Here is a 12,275-nt window from a genome sequence, read left to right on the forward strand (position 1 = left end):
TTTAGGTATTCTGCCAAAATCCAAATCAGTTGACTGAGTTTGAAAGAGGCAGTCTCACATTCTCTCTACTCACCAAGAATTAAGAATAAAGAAATTATTTTTACTTTAATTGGGTTTAAGTTCTTCCGTTGTTTTCGACTTCAGCACTCACACCAGCGAAAAATCCGTGATATATATTTAGATATGCTTACACTTAAAATCCGCGATAAAATGAAGCCGCGAAAGTCGAAACGAGATATAGCAAGGGATTACTGTACTCTATAATATAATAATAATATATTACTGTACTTTCCCCTTTTGTATTATTAATATGTAGCATTTACCAGGATGCCTAAAATCTCACAGACTTACCACTGTTTATAAGATATTGTACCATATAACTTCTCCCCACCTTCCCTTCTACAGCTACAACCTCAGGCAATTAGACGTAGTAAAAGACAAGTAGGAGTTAAGTTACAAGTTAAATAATGTATTATTGATAATATTTATAAATAATAACAATATGCAAAGTACAAGTGAATACTGGCAACCATACAACCTGATAAATGGTGATGTGTAGTTTCATGCGACACACAGACTTACTTAAAATGTCTCAAGTTAAGTCCTCACTTTTGGTCTGCTTTCTTCGGAACAGGCCTCATGCCTGTCTCATATATTGCTGCCGAGCTGTGCTCTTCATTGTGTTGTCCTTTTCAGTTTATGGTGTGTAAGATGCTCCATCAGTTGGTAAGAGAGAGAGAGACAGGGGTAAAGCAAGGAAATTTATAGACTCTTTGTCCAAACCCTACAGCCAATAGAGCGTCGTGGTATTTAATGGTGTGGTAATGTGACTAACTGGCATTACCAGCAACTAAATAAAATTAGTTTAGTGTCCTCTTCAGGGTTATTAGAGAGGAATTTGTTTGGAAATAAAAGAAAAAAAAAGTATAAAGAAAGGAAACTTGCCTTTTTCTTTTTTTTTAGATAATGCAGAGAGACATCTTTGCTGACTATATGAATGCCTTTTGGGGAGCGTCACGGCGGGTCTTGTGTACAGTGGAGGGGCGGCCCTGCCATTGACCAGCCGGGATGGCATTGTCTGTCTTCCACTCGTGTGCGTGCCTCCCGCGACCTCATCAAACCAGAAGAGTTAGAAAATGAGAAGCACCTTAGTATTTGAAAAGGGATCCCCAGTTTGCAGTTGTCTGGGCTGTAGCTCAGGGAAGGAGGAAAAAATTAAATAAATGCTTACTTTCACTTTTGGGAGAAGCACAGTTCACATCTCTAAAGCTGGCACAGCTATGCACGTGCCCCGGCTGCTGGAACTTTTATGGTATTTTTGCAGGGTAGGAGAAGCCACTTTTCGCAGACGCGTTCACGTTATCGGTTGCCCACGGAAGGATGATGTGGAATAGGAAAATTGGTTGGTGCGAGGGCGCCGAATACAAAAAGGAATAACGTTCTCTAGAGGGTGGTTCTTCTGACTAGATCTTGCTAGAGAGAGGCACAGTGGAACCTCAGTTCACGAATGTCTGTGAAGACTTACAAATCGGGTTACGACCAAAAACTTCGCCAAACTTTTACATCAGTTCATGACCACACACTCGGTTGACGAACAAGCCAGTTTCCCTTCCAGTTGGTACGCGTCGATGATTTTCGCATGTGTTCAGTCTCTCCCTGTGCATTCGCTGTGAATTCTTTGTGCTCTATTTCATTTTCCTTCCAGTTCGTATGCACCGATGATTTCTGCACGTGTTCAGTCTCTCCCTGTACTGTGTATCGTTCTCGGTGCATCATGCAGAGGGACTCTCCCTCAAAACTGTAACCTCCTCTCCACCCAGGTTCCTCCTGTGGTATAGCGGGTCCACAGCTCCCGTCAAAAAGGCCAGTGTTAATAAATAATCACTGCACTCATGGTTTAGCAAGGGGTCATGGTGGTGTGTAGCTGAAGTGGTTCCTGAGGAGTTCGTGATGTGGGCGTTTCTCACCTAAGTGCACAGGTGAGAAGCGGTCCGCACCTGTAATTGTTCCCAGGAGCTGCTGATTGCCATGATTATCACGCCTCTTCATAAAGAGAAGCGCGAGTCAGCTAAAGGGAAAAAGAAGAGAACAGGAAAGAACGGGAGGTTGCAGGAGAAGGCAGGAAGCAGGAGGAGAAACCCGGTGCAGGAGAGAGAGAGAGAGAGTGAGAGAAAGAGCACAAGCTTGAGTACAGCTGAGCAGGGAGCCTGGGTGTTTGTCTCAGTGTTATTCAATGTTTTTACATTTAGTTTACTATTACACTGTGCATTTTATGGTTTAACTACCAAAATACCTGCGCTTCGCAGTGGTGAAGTACTGCCTTAAAAGTTTTATTAAGAAGAAAATTAAACCTTTTTAAACTGAGGGAGAATATACCAATAATTATTTGTTAAGGATCTCTTTGTATACCACATTGTGAGTTCGGCCCTCCGGTTGTAATATGACCAAGCTGTGCGCTGAGCTTACTCTTGAGCATGCAAGTACAGTTGGCCATGTGAACAGTAATCTTGCTTCAAATCTCACAGCTTGGATTGCTGCTGTCATAATCGGTTTGAGTTTCATGGTTTGTTTCAATTACGACAGTATTTGCAGGACTTGTGTTGAAGTGACATTCGGCATCTGTCAAGCGTTGTAAGTATACAACCAGTTTCATCGATAACTTCATATCCAGCTTTTGAAAGTTTAAACATTCATAAACATCAAAGTGTCCACTACTGAAATCGTCACCTGTGAATCTAAGATGTTTATGAGGCATTGGCGGTTGTCAAAAGGTGTAAAATATTTGGCCATTTCGGTACACTTGAAAGCGACAACCGAACAATTCAGCGGCAGCCATCAACTCACATGCAGAACCATAGGTGAAGGGCTTAAGCATTTCACTCTTATAGTGCTCCTGTGTAGTATAATTATCTCCTGTACCGTCATCAGTCCACACCTTGAACCTGTCCCAGTCATTCAATACATAAGACACAATGTTTCTCCAGATATGAAGAGTGAGCCTGATATGGCTGTGGAATATGTAACACAGAGAATGGAAAAGATAGGTGCCATCTCCGGCCATGGAAACCACTCAGTAAGTGACAGTTCTTTGATCGATGGTGATCACCTCGATAGACATGTTAATGCAGGTACGGTTGGAACGATAAAGGAAATGGGTACCTGAACAATGTAAAGTAAGTCTAAAACACCTACACAATAACTATAATCGTAATAAATGAACAGTGGAGAAGCCGTGGATTAAATAAAAAGGCTGTAGTTATCAGCAGGGAAACGTGAATCCCGTGGCGAAGCAAGGAAGAGAATGAAGAGACTGGAGTGACGGACGACCTTATATAGGCAGGCAGCCAACAACGTGGGAGGCGTTGGGATGGGGGACCTAACGCCGCCTCACACGGTGACTGAGCAGCAGGCTATGGACATATATATGTACGTAAGCAGGATTCAGTTAGAGTTGTGAACCCGCGTACCAAATTTCTTGAAGATGGGCCCATAAGTAACAAAGACTGTTGAAAAGTTCAATATGGCGGCTGACAGTGGCGTCATACCACCGAAATAAGTATGTACATTGGTTTCGGTTAGCGCAGGGAAGCCGCCTACCAAATTTCGTAAAGATGGGGCCATGAACAAGAAAGTTCAACATGGCGGACGTTGTTGACCATTATGACCGTTATGCGTAGAATTTCGAAATGAAACCTGCTTAACTTTTGTAAGTAAGCCGTAAGGAATGAGCCTTCTAAATTTCAGCCTTCTACCTACACGGGAAGTTGGAGAATTAGTGACGTTGGAAAGTTCAATATGGCGCCTGACAGTGGCGTCATACCACCGAAATAAGTATGTACTTTGGTTTCGGTTAGCGCAGGGAAGCCGCCTACCAAATTTTGTGAAGATGGGGCCATAAAAAAGAAACTTCAACATGGCGGACGTTGTCGACTGTTATCAACCGTTATGACCGTTACGCGTAGAATTTCGAAATAAAACGTGCTTAACTTTTGTAAGTAAGCTGTAAGGAATGAGCCGGCCAAATTTCAGCCTTCTACCTACACGGGAAGTTGGAGAATTAGTGATGAGTCAGTGAGTGAGTGAGTCAGTCAGTGAGGGCTTTACATTTTATTAGTATAGATTAACTGTTTTTGTGCTTAAAAATATTTAAAGAAAATATATTTACATACAGTTCGTACGGCCTTGAATGGATTAATTGTATTTACATACAATCCTATGGGGGAAATTACTTTGGGTCACGACCAAATCGGGTCACAACCAGAGTTTTGGAACAAATTATGGTCGTGATCCGAGGTTCCACTGTACTTGGTAGAACAGCGATTTTAATTTACCAAGCAATACTGCTTGTGCCGTGATTATTGTAAATATTCTTTTTTTTCTTGTCTATATACAGTAAATATCTCTGGATTATGCACCTGTAAACAAAACCTCACTTTATTTTTCAAAAAACCCAACCCTTTTTGTGTCCGTGTCTCCCTGTCTCACACCATCATCCTGGTTATGCTCGGTCCCACATACTAGACACCTAGAGTGTAGGCTGGTGATTCTAATTCCCACTACACGGGGTGTCACAAATGGCTTCAGGCAACTTTAGACCAACAGAATTCTGGTGCGACACAGTGGTTTAACACCTGCCCCAAAACCATTTGTTAAGGTTGTAACGGCCGACTCCTTACCCAGACTGGCCACTACACTACCAAGTCTTATTCCTTGGATTACCTGAGGTTTCTTGCTCTAATAACAAGCCATACTCCTTACAAGTTGTCTAATTTTTCCAGACACGATGACATAACCAGAAACAGTAAACAGATATGTAAAATCAAAAGCAGATATATATTGTAACTTGAAAAGACAGACAAATATTCAATAATAAATATATATGTGTGCGCAAACCCTCCACTTATCCCAAAAACACCAGTGACTAATTATATATATATATATATATATATATATATATATATTTATATATAGATATATATATATATATATATATATATATACTGTATATATATACTGTATATATATATATATATGAATACAAATATTTACATTAAACCCTTCTTTGCCCCTAAACAATAAACAAAAGCACACAACACAAATACAAATATGGATTGGATAAACACAGCAGTTGAAAATGTGGTGAAAAATGTGTCTCAAAATAAAGTCCGACGGTATCGAAACTGGCTGTAGTGATATCGTGCTTCCTCCTGACAACAAAACGACCTCACCATAAAAGACCTGACAATGGTTGCAATGGATTCGAACTCCGGGGTTTCTCGGCTCTGGCTGTCGTAATGAAGGATCAGTAGTTGAAAAAACAGACAGTGGAATAAAGCAATAAACAGCAGCGATGAGTTTGTAGACGGATGATTAAATTGTCTTCTCGATTTGTCTTCTCTCTCTACTCGCCTCTCACCTCCTTCTTTCGCTCCTCTTTTTTAAATTTAAAATGTCCCGGATGTATCTGGTGTGTAAACAGGTGATTTCCGTCTCAGGACTGCAGTCTCTCTCCATCATCCTTCCCCTCTGCATTTACGGGGACAACATTCACTAACGTACACATAATGGACAGTAAACAGGACAATAAATACAAAACGCACTCAGCACAAACATAGAATATACTATTATGAAGCCCCGCTACAAGGTGTAGCTTGCCAGCTAGATAGTTGTACTCCGTGTGGGGGTTGACAAAGAGTGCTGCAGAGAATCATTAGCCAGACTTATTTGAGGCACTTCCCCCAACCCTATTGTAAAATTGCAAAGAGACTCAGTCCTAAAAGGGGGAATGGGTTCTTAAACCATAGCTGTTATTATCAATGATAGACATTAGTGTTATGAGTTATAAATAAATACATACAAAATATTTATCAATTTATATGCAAAATTTCACACCACAACAGTAGTGTTAGCTTCATCTTCCAGTAAATTAGGACTATAAACTATCAGGGCTGTATTTAGGACCCCTACAGGAAGGTGGGAGTTTGACCCTAAAAAGGATAAGGCTAACCTCTACCAATATAGCCAAAAAAGTTGCTTTTGCAATCGCAGTGCATGTTTTGTTTTGTTCGGTCACTTAAAGGAAGCAGCTTCATTTATAAAGAAGGTCACATTGGTTTAAGACAAATGATGCGTTCTTTACTTTTATTATTACCTGCCACTGTATTTTTTACCGAGCCAAATCTGCTGCAGTGATTAGAGTTTCTGCCTTGCAGCTCCTGGAATGGGAATTTGATTCAACCTGGTTATGTGATGTCTTATGTTTTTCCCGCATCCATGTTGAGTATTCTATGGATATCCTGATGTTCTCATATGCTGTAGTACATCCCAAAAATCTTCATCTTGCTTGGCATAAAGGAGTGTGAGGATGTGCATGACTGAGTCTTATGATGACCTGACATGTCATCCAGGGTTGTTCACTGCTTTGCATTCAATGTTTTTGAAAATGGCCTTTTGCTCTATAATGCAAAATAAGGGTTCAGAAAATAGATTTCCCCATTCCTGTTTAAAACTGTTTAAAAAGGTGATATATGCTTAAAGGTGGCGCACTTCAAGGACATTAAAGCTCACAGCTTTGGAATCTTCTTGAACCTGGTGCATCAATAGTCATGAAACAAAGACGGATTAGTGCACCGAGGACACAAATCCATAAAACCATGATGTGAGGGAATAAAAAAGAGATAAAACAGGAAAAAAAATAAAGTATAAGAATTGCCACTCTCTTCTCGTCGCTAGTATTTAGTCCTTATTTTTTCTTGTCTCCCCTGACCTCTGGGTCTTCTCAGTGAGACTCCAGTGAACAAGTGTCCCCTTTACGCTCCACATCCCAGCCGCTTCTGTCAGTAACCCACTGGGACCCACCGAGCCCGGCTCCCTCTTACAGCCACCTCAATCAGTCACCACAGGACCCCACCCTTTTCTCAAAATGCTCCGCAGGGTGCCATTCCCCTCGATCCACCACTGGGCATCTTTGACTGCTTCAACTCCTCTCCATTGTACTAGTTTGATGACCCAATTTTGGTTGTTCTCTCTCTGCCCCTTCCTTTCTCTTTTTACTCCCTTTTTTGATCTTTCTCATCATTCTTTCTTCCCTAATCTCATTTTCTCTCTCTCTTTCTATCCTGCTTAGACTCCTGTTTTACTTTTGTGGGGGCAGGTGATTTGCTTAACCCGTGGAGTGTGAATGCTGAGCAGCTGATCTGATTATGCCTGCATATTAACAAGCATTTGCCTAGCTTACCAATTGTAAGCCCGTGGTTGCATGGCTTTGCAGTGGTGCACACCCACATCCACAAACTTGAGTTTTTTTTATACGAAAGAATCCTGCACCACCTTGGTCCTTAATCAGGTAGTACCATAGTTGACAATTCCAAAAAGCAAATTCTTTGATATTTTTCAGTTGAAGTAGAGTACAGAGGTCTGCACAGGAGGTGTATAAGAAAATAAATGGTATTATGGTAGTACAGGACTGTAAATGGACCTGACAGCAATCATCTGGAAATATAAAGACCTAAGCTTGGAGCTGTAGGATACTCCTTTATAACAGAGTGCATAGAGAGACACTATCAGGAGGGGGTTAGGCTTGCAGCCATAGTGAATGCCCTGAAGGGGAATTCTCTGACAGCTCCCCAGTGACAGGTCATCACAGACCAGGAGGATACTTACGTTACTCAGCAAAAATTCTAATGAACAACATGTAAGGAAGACTGACTGGATTTCTTGATCAAAAATATAACAGAAACGTGGGGCATTTGTGTATTTGGAGAGCGATATATACTCTGAGATAACATTGTTCTTTAAAACCATTCGCTAATTTATGGACATTAAAACCACAACTGCTTATTGCTGCTTTGAATTGTCTGCACTATGGGAATTACATCTCATTTTAGACACCAGTTGCCTGTGTAATCAATAGCAGGGGATGGTGTTGTCACAGGAAGAACTTAGGCGTGGGGTCTGAATAAGGTGCAGCAATGTATGTCTGGCTGACGTAAAATTAATTTATTGCAATATAATTTATAAAACACATAAAAAATCTATAAACAAAGCATGAAGCTATGGTTCCAGGCATGCTAAAGTTGATTTTGTGGTTATCATTTATTATCTGTGATATAATCTTCTATATACAGATCAACCTCTGGTCACGAACGTTTTGGAACACATACAAATCAGGTTACAAACAAAAAGTTTGCCCAAATTTTGCATCTGTTCACGACCACACGCTCTGGTGGCGCACAAAAACACTGGCGGCCATTTTCCCTACCCGCGTTCGTAAGCGCCAATGTTTTCCCATTCTTCATTTTCCAATTTCCTTTGTTTGATTATACAGGGCCTAACAAAGCAGCTGATGTTGCAAAAGGAGTTACAATGTTAACCAAGCAGAGGCCTCAAGTACTGGAAGAGGTGGAAAAACTGTTGCTAGTGTGGTTGAATGAGAAGCACCTTACATGGAGTAGCGTAAGCGAGGCGATCATATGCGAGAAAGCCAGGAAGATTCATGACGATTTGCTGAAAAAAAAAATCCTTCTTCGAGTGGCAATGGTGAGGCATTTAAAACCACTAGAGGATGATTTGAAAAGTTTCGCAAGAGAAGTGGCATTTAATTTTTTTCCCTGTGCTTAAAAATGTTTTTACATTTTGTTTACTATTAAACTGTGCATTCTATGGTATAATTAACTATTTTTGTACTTAAAAAAATATATATTTACATACAGTTCGTACGATCTGGAATGGATTAATTGTATTTACATACAGTCTTATGGGGAAATTACACTCGGGTCACATCCAGAGTTTTGGAATGAATTATGGTTGTGACCAGAGGTACTACTGTATATAAAAGCCAAAGACCACTGACTCACTCATCACGAAATCTCCCGAACCATGAGGACTTGGGACTTGAAATTTCGAGTGTAGGTTACCCTTGACCCATAGGTGCTCCCTAAGAAACGGTTTTAGAAATTTCATGGTCCAAGCATGAAATTTCTTATAGTTTTTTTGACTCATTTGTATGTCTGTCTGCTTTTCACGAGAGAACTACTTAACGGATTTAGATCGGGTTTTTTTCTATATTTTGCTTGAACATTCTGTTGATCTTGGGAGTTTTTCTCATCGCACTAGTATTATAGTTCGCATGTGGTACCGATTTATTAGTGTGAATCCGAGAGAGACTCATTGGGGCGGGGCGGCGGGGCCCTCCCCACTCACACGTCTGCCTTGGAGCTGAACCTTAACTCCTCTTAGTTAGCGAACGAGAGAACTACTTAACAGACTTAGATCTTTTTTTTCTATAATTTGCTTGAACATTCCGGATTATCACTGTCCTGTTTCACTAATATGCTGGCGAAGCCGCGGGAGATGACTAGTGATAATATAAATGGATTTGAAGTGTTGAGGTTAAAGTTGTTGTACTCTCAGTCTAAAGATAGTGGCTGCCTTGAGATTGTGTTGTTATATTTAGATTAGGTGTGTTTGAAATTGAATGGGTGGGAAAATAACGCTAACTCTGAAAGTATACTTCTTATGTTGAAAGGACGTCACAGTCTCTGACTGAAGAAGAACGACTGCAGCTTCCTTGGCAGTAGAAATGTTTCTTTAAACTAAAAGTGCTCGTATTTGTTTTCAGTGACTTGTGGAATTGGGACAATAGTATAGTTTCAAAATTAGAAAGGATCAGAATGCATTTTCTTTTTTTCTATCACAAACATGTTATGATACTTAGAAATAGGCCAATGGCCAGGAATCTCTCAGTTTCCAAATATGTTCTGCCCTTGATATTGTAGTATCAGTATCAGTAAAATAACACAGCAGTAACATAATGCTGGCCCTGAGGTGTCATGAAAGTATAAGAAAACAGCAGGAAAGAAAAATAAATGTTAAGGAGAAGAGCAGCCCGAAAAGAAAAAGCAGGGAATGCTGGAACATTTATTATCTGAAATATTATAGTGCCTACTTAGTCTGATTGCACTTAGTTAGATACTAGGCTTTTCAATACCTTCCATGTGTGTCTGCTTTTTCAACTCATGGACTGTACTTCCTCCCTATTTCCTCACTGATGGCAAAACTATCCTTCAGAGACTCTTGGAGCATCTGCGGTTTATATCCAGGAAACTGTCTAGAAATCGTTTTCCTGGGATGTGACTTTTTGATATCCAAGGTTGACCACATTGTGTAGTTTTCTTTGAGACACTATTATGCAGAAGTTCAGAGTTTGGGAAATTAGAAGGTCTGCTGTGTGAGGTGTTACAATTTGGATAAGACATGCAAAGAAGAGTTTCACTGTACATTGAAGTTGATGATCTGTTTGTATCTTACACATCAGTGGTCCCTAATTCTGGTCCTGGAGGACCACAGTGGCTGAAGGTATTCATTCTAACCTTTTTCTTAATTAGTGACCTGTTTTTGCTGCTAATTAACTTCTTTTGAATTAATTTTAACTGATTTGTTCCACTGAATTTCTTTATCGTTCTTCTGAATTTCTTCATTTCTTTCCTTAAATGGCACCCAAACAGAAATGAAATGTGAAGTGACTGGAGCCAACAGAAGACCAACTAAGTCAGGGCCTGAAACACCAACCAATTTCACTCCTGCCAGTTGCTTAAGTAGGGGTCATGTCTTGTCATTAATTAAACCCATTCTTTAATTCCATGGCTTGTTGCTGCTCTCATTGTGCAATAGCATACATTTCCAAAATTTTTCATTTTCTCTTTTCTAATAGCACTGGTATAATGTTTTGGGGACCTGAGCTGATCAACATTCCGGAGACCTTCATCTTTCTTTGTTTTCAGATATTGCATGATACACACAGTTTGCTGGTCATGTTTTTGGTTAATTTTGTATCTCATTATTGGCTGGCAGTTAATTAAGGAGTCTTCAAGAGCAAGTTAATTAAAATTAATTCAAAAGTAGTTAATTAGCAGCAAAAACAGGTCACTAATTAAGAAAAGGGTTAGAATGAAAACCTGCCGCTGCTGTGGAACTCCAGGACCAGAGTTGGGGTCCCCTGTTATAGAGAGATTTAGAAACAATGTTGCTGTTTGAAACAATATATTTTGTCAATTTTGTTTTACACTGATATATATGGGAACATCAATGACGTGTTTGGTGATTCTGCCCTAGATATCGGTGTGTTCTAGAGCTGTTGGCTTAAATGTCACTATTCAGATATAATTCAAATGTATTGCGAAAATATTGTTCTGTACTGTTATACATGTATGGAGACATAATTTTACGTGTCATAATTTTATGAGTGGCATTACACAAATCATACAGAAAAGCTACCACTTTAAATCCTATGAAAAACACCATTGAACATACCAGATCTGTAGTTAAAAGCTTCAGAAAGTATTGGATCTTTCAAAAACTCCATATCTATTGCTCTTTTTAAACAGGGATTTCCAATAATCCTTGCTTCAGCTTTTGCAGTTCAGTAGCTGGGTGGAAAAAAACGCGTATTTTTTACTTGAACACAGTATGGTATTGATTTATTTGATGGTGTTATGGTACCTGTTTTCATCCAATATTTTATTTGTTTCAGAGCTCTGAAGTGTAAAAGGATAATAAATGGCATCATCCCGATGTAATCTGCGTAAGTATATTTTTTACCAGGAAAGGTTTTCTTCTTTAATTTTGGATAATTAAAGTATTTCGACAAGGGTCATCTGATGTCCAGCAAGGTTATAATGGTGTATGTATCAAAGGTCAGTAGCCTTATTTTTAATCTAGACATGAAAATCATTTTAACATAAAGGGTCCAGAATTGTAGCCTTGCCTTTAGGATTGAAGTCTGTTTTCATGCCTGTCAAAGTTAAAGTGCATTTCTTCCATAGTCTGAAAAACTTAAGACAGAGTTAAATTTCACCACTAAATTTTGTTAAGTGTCTGGTGAATAATAAGTCTAGGTTTTAGAAATAAGTCATTATATTCTGTAGTTTGGAATGAGAGATGGCTGATTATCTAAATAGGATGGGCCACATTTTGTTATGAGGCACAACAGTTAGCAGCTGTAGAGTTCAGAGTTCAATTTCCATCCTGATCTCTATCTGTATGTGCTTGGCTGGTACACTGTCTCCATTTTGTGCATGGATTTTCTCCATATATTGTGGTTTGCACTGACATCCTGAAGATGTGTCGATACATCTGCATAATATGAAGGAGTTTGGGTGTGAGTATGAATTTTGATGGACTGGCATTGTGTTCAGAAGTGGTTCTTTCATTGCGTACAATACTTTCAGCACAGCTGAGCTGTAAGGCAAAGCTCTCAATTTACCAGTCGATCTATG

At 39.6% G+C, this 12,275-nt stretch overlaps 1 protein-coding gene across 2 annotated transcripts in view; it reads left to right on the forward strand.

The window, feature by feature from the left end:
* The window catches only part of plcd4b (phospholipase C, delta 4b), a 156,857-nt gene that overhangs the window by 19,016 nt on the left and 125,566 nt on the right, over positions 1-12,275 (forward strand). Inside the window, exons 1-2 of one of the 2 annotated variants that reach the window (XM_039756492.1) lie at positions 8,513-8,538; positions 11,531-11,581. In XM_039756492.1, coding sequence (XP_039612426.1) covers positions 11,557-11,581 — 25 coding nt within the window. In that variant the 5' untranslated portion in view covers positions 8,513-8,538; positions 11,531-11,556. Of the gene's footprint in view, positions 1-8,512; positions 8,539-11,530; positions 11,582-12,275 lie in introns of those variants that run through there. The other variant, XM_039756491.1, reaches the window with a different exon arrangement.

Source organism: Polypterus senegalus, chromosome 6 (assembly GCF_016835505.1).
Source record: "Polypterus senegalus isolate Bchr_013 chromosome 6, ASM1683550v1, whole genome shotgun sequence".
Taxonomy (NCBI): Eukaryota; Metazoa; Chordata; class Cladistia; order Polypteriformes; family Polypteridae; genus Polypterus; species Polypterus senegalus.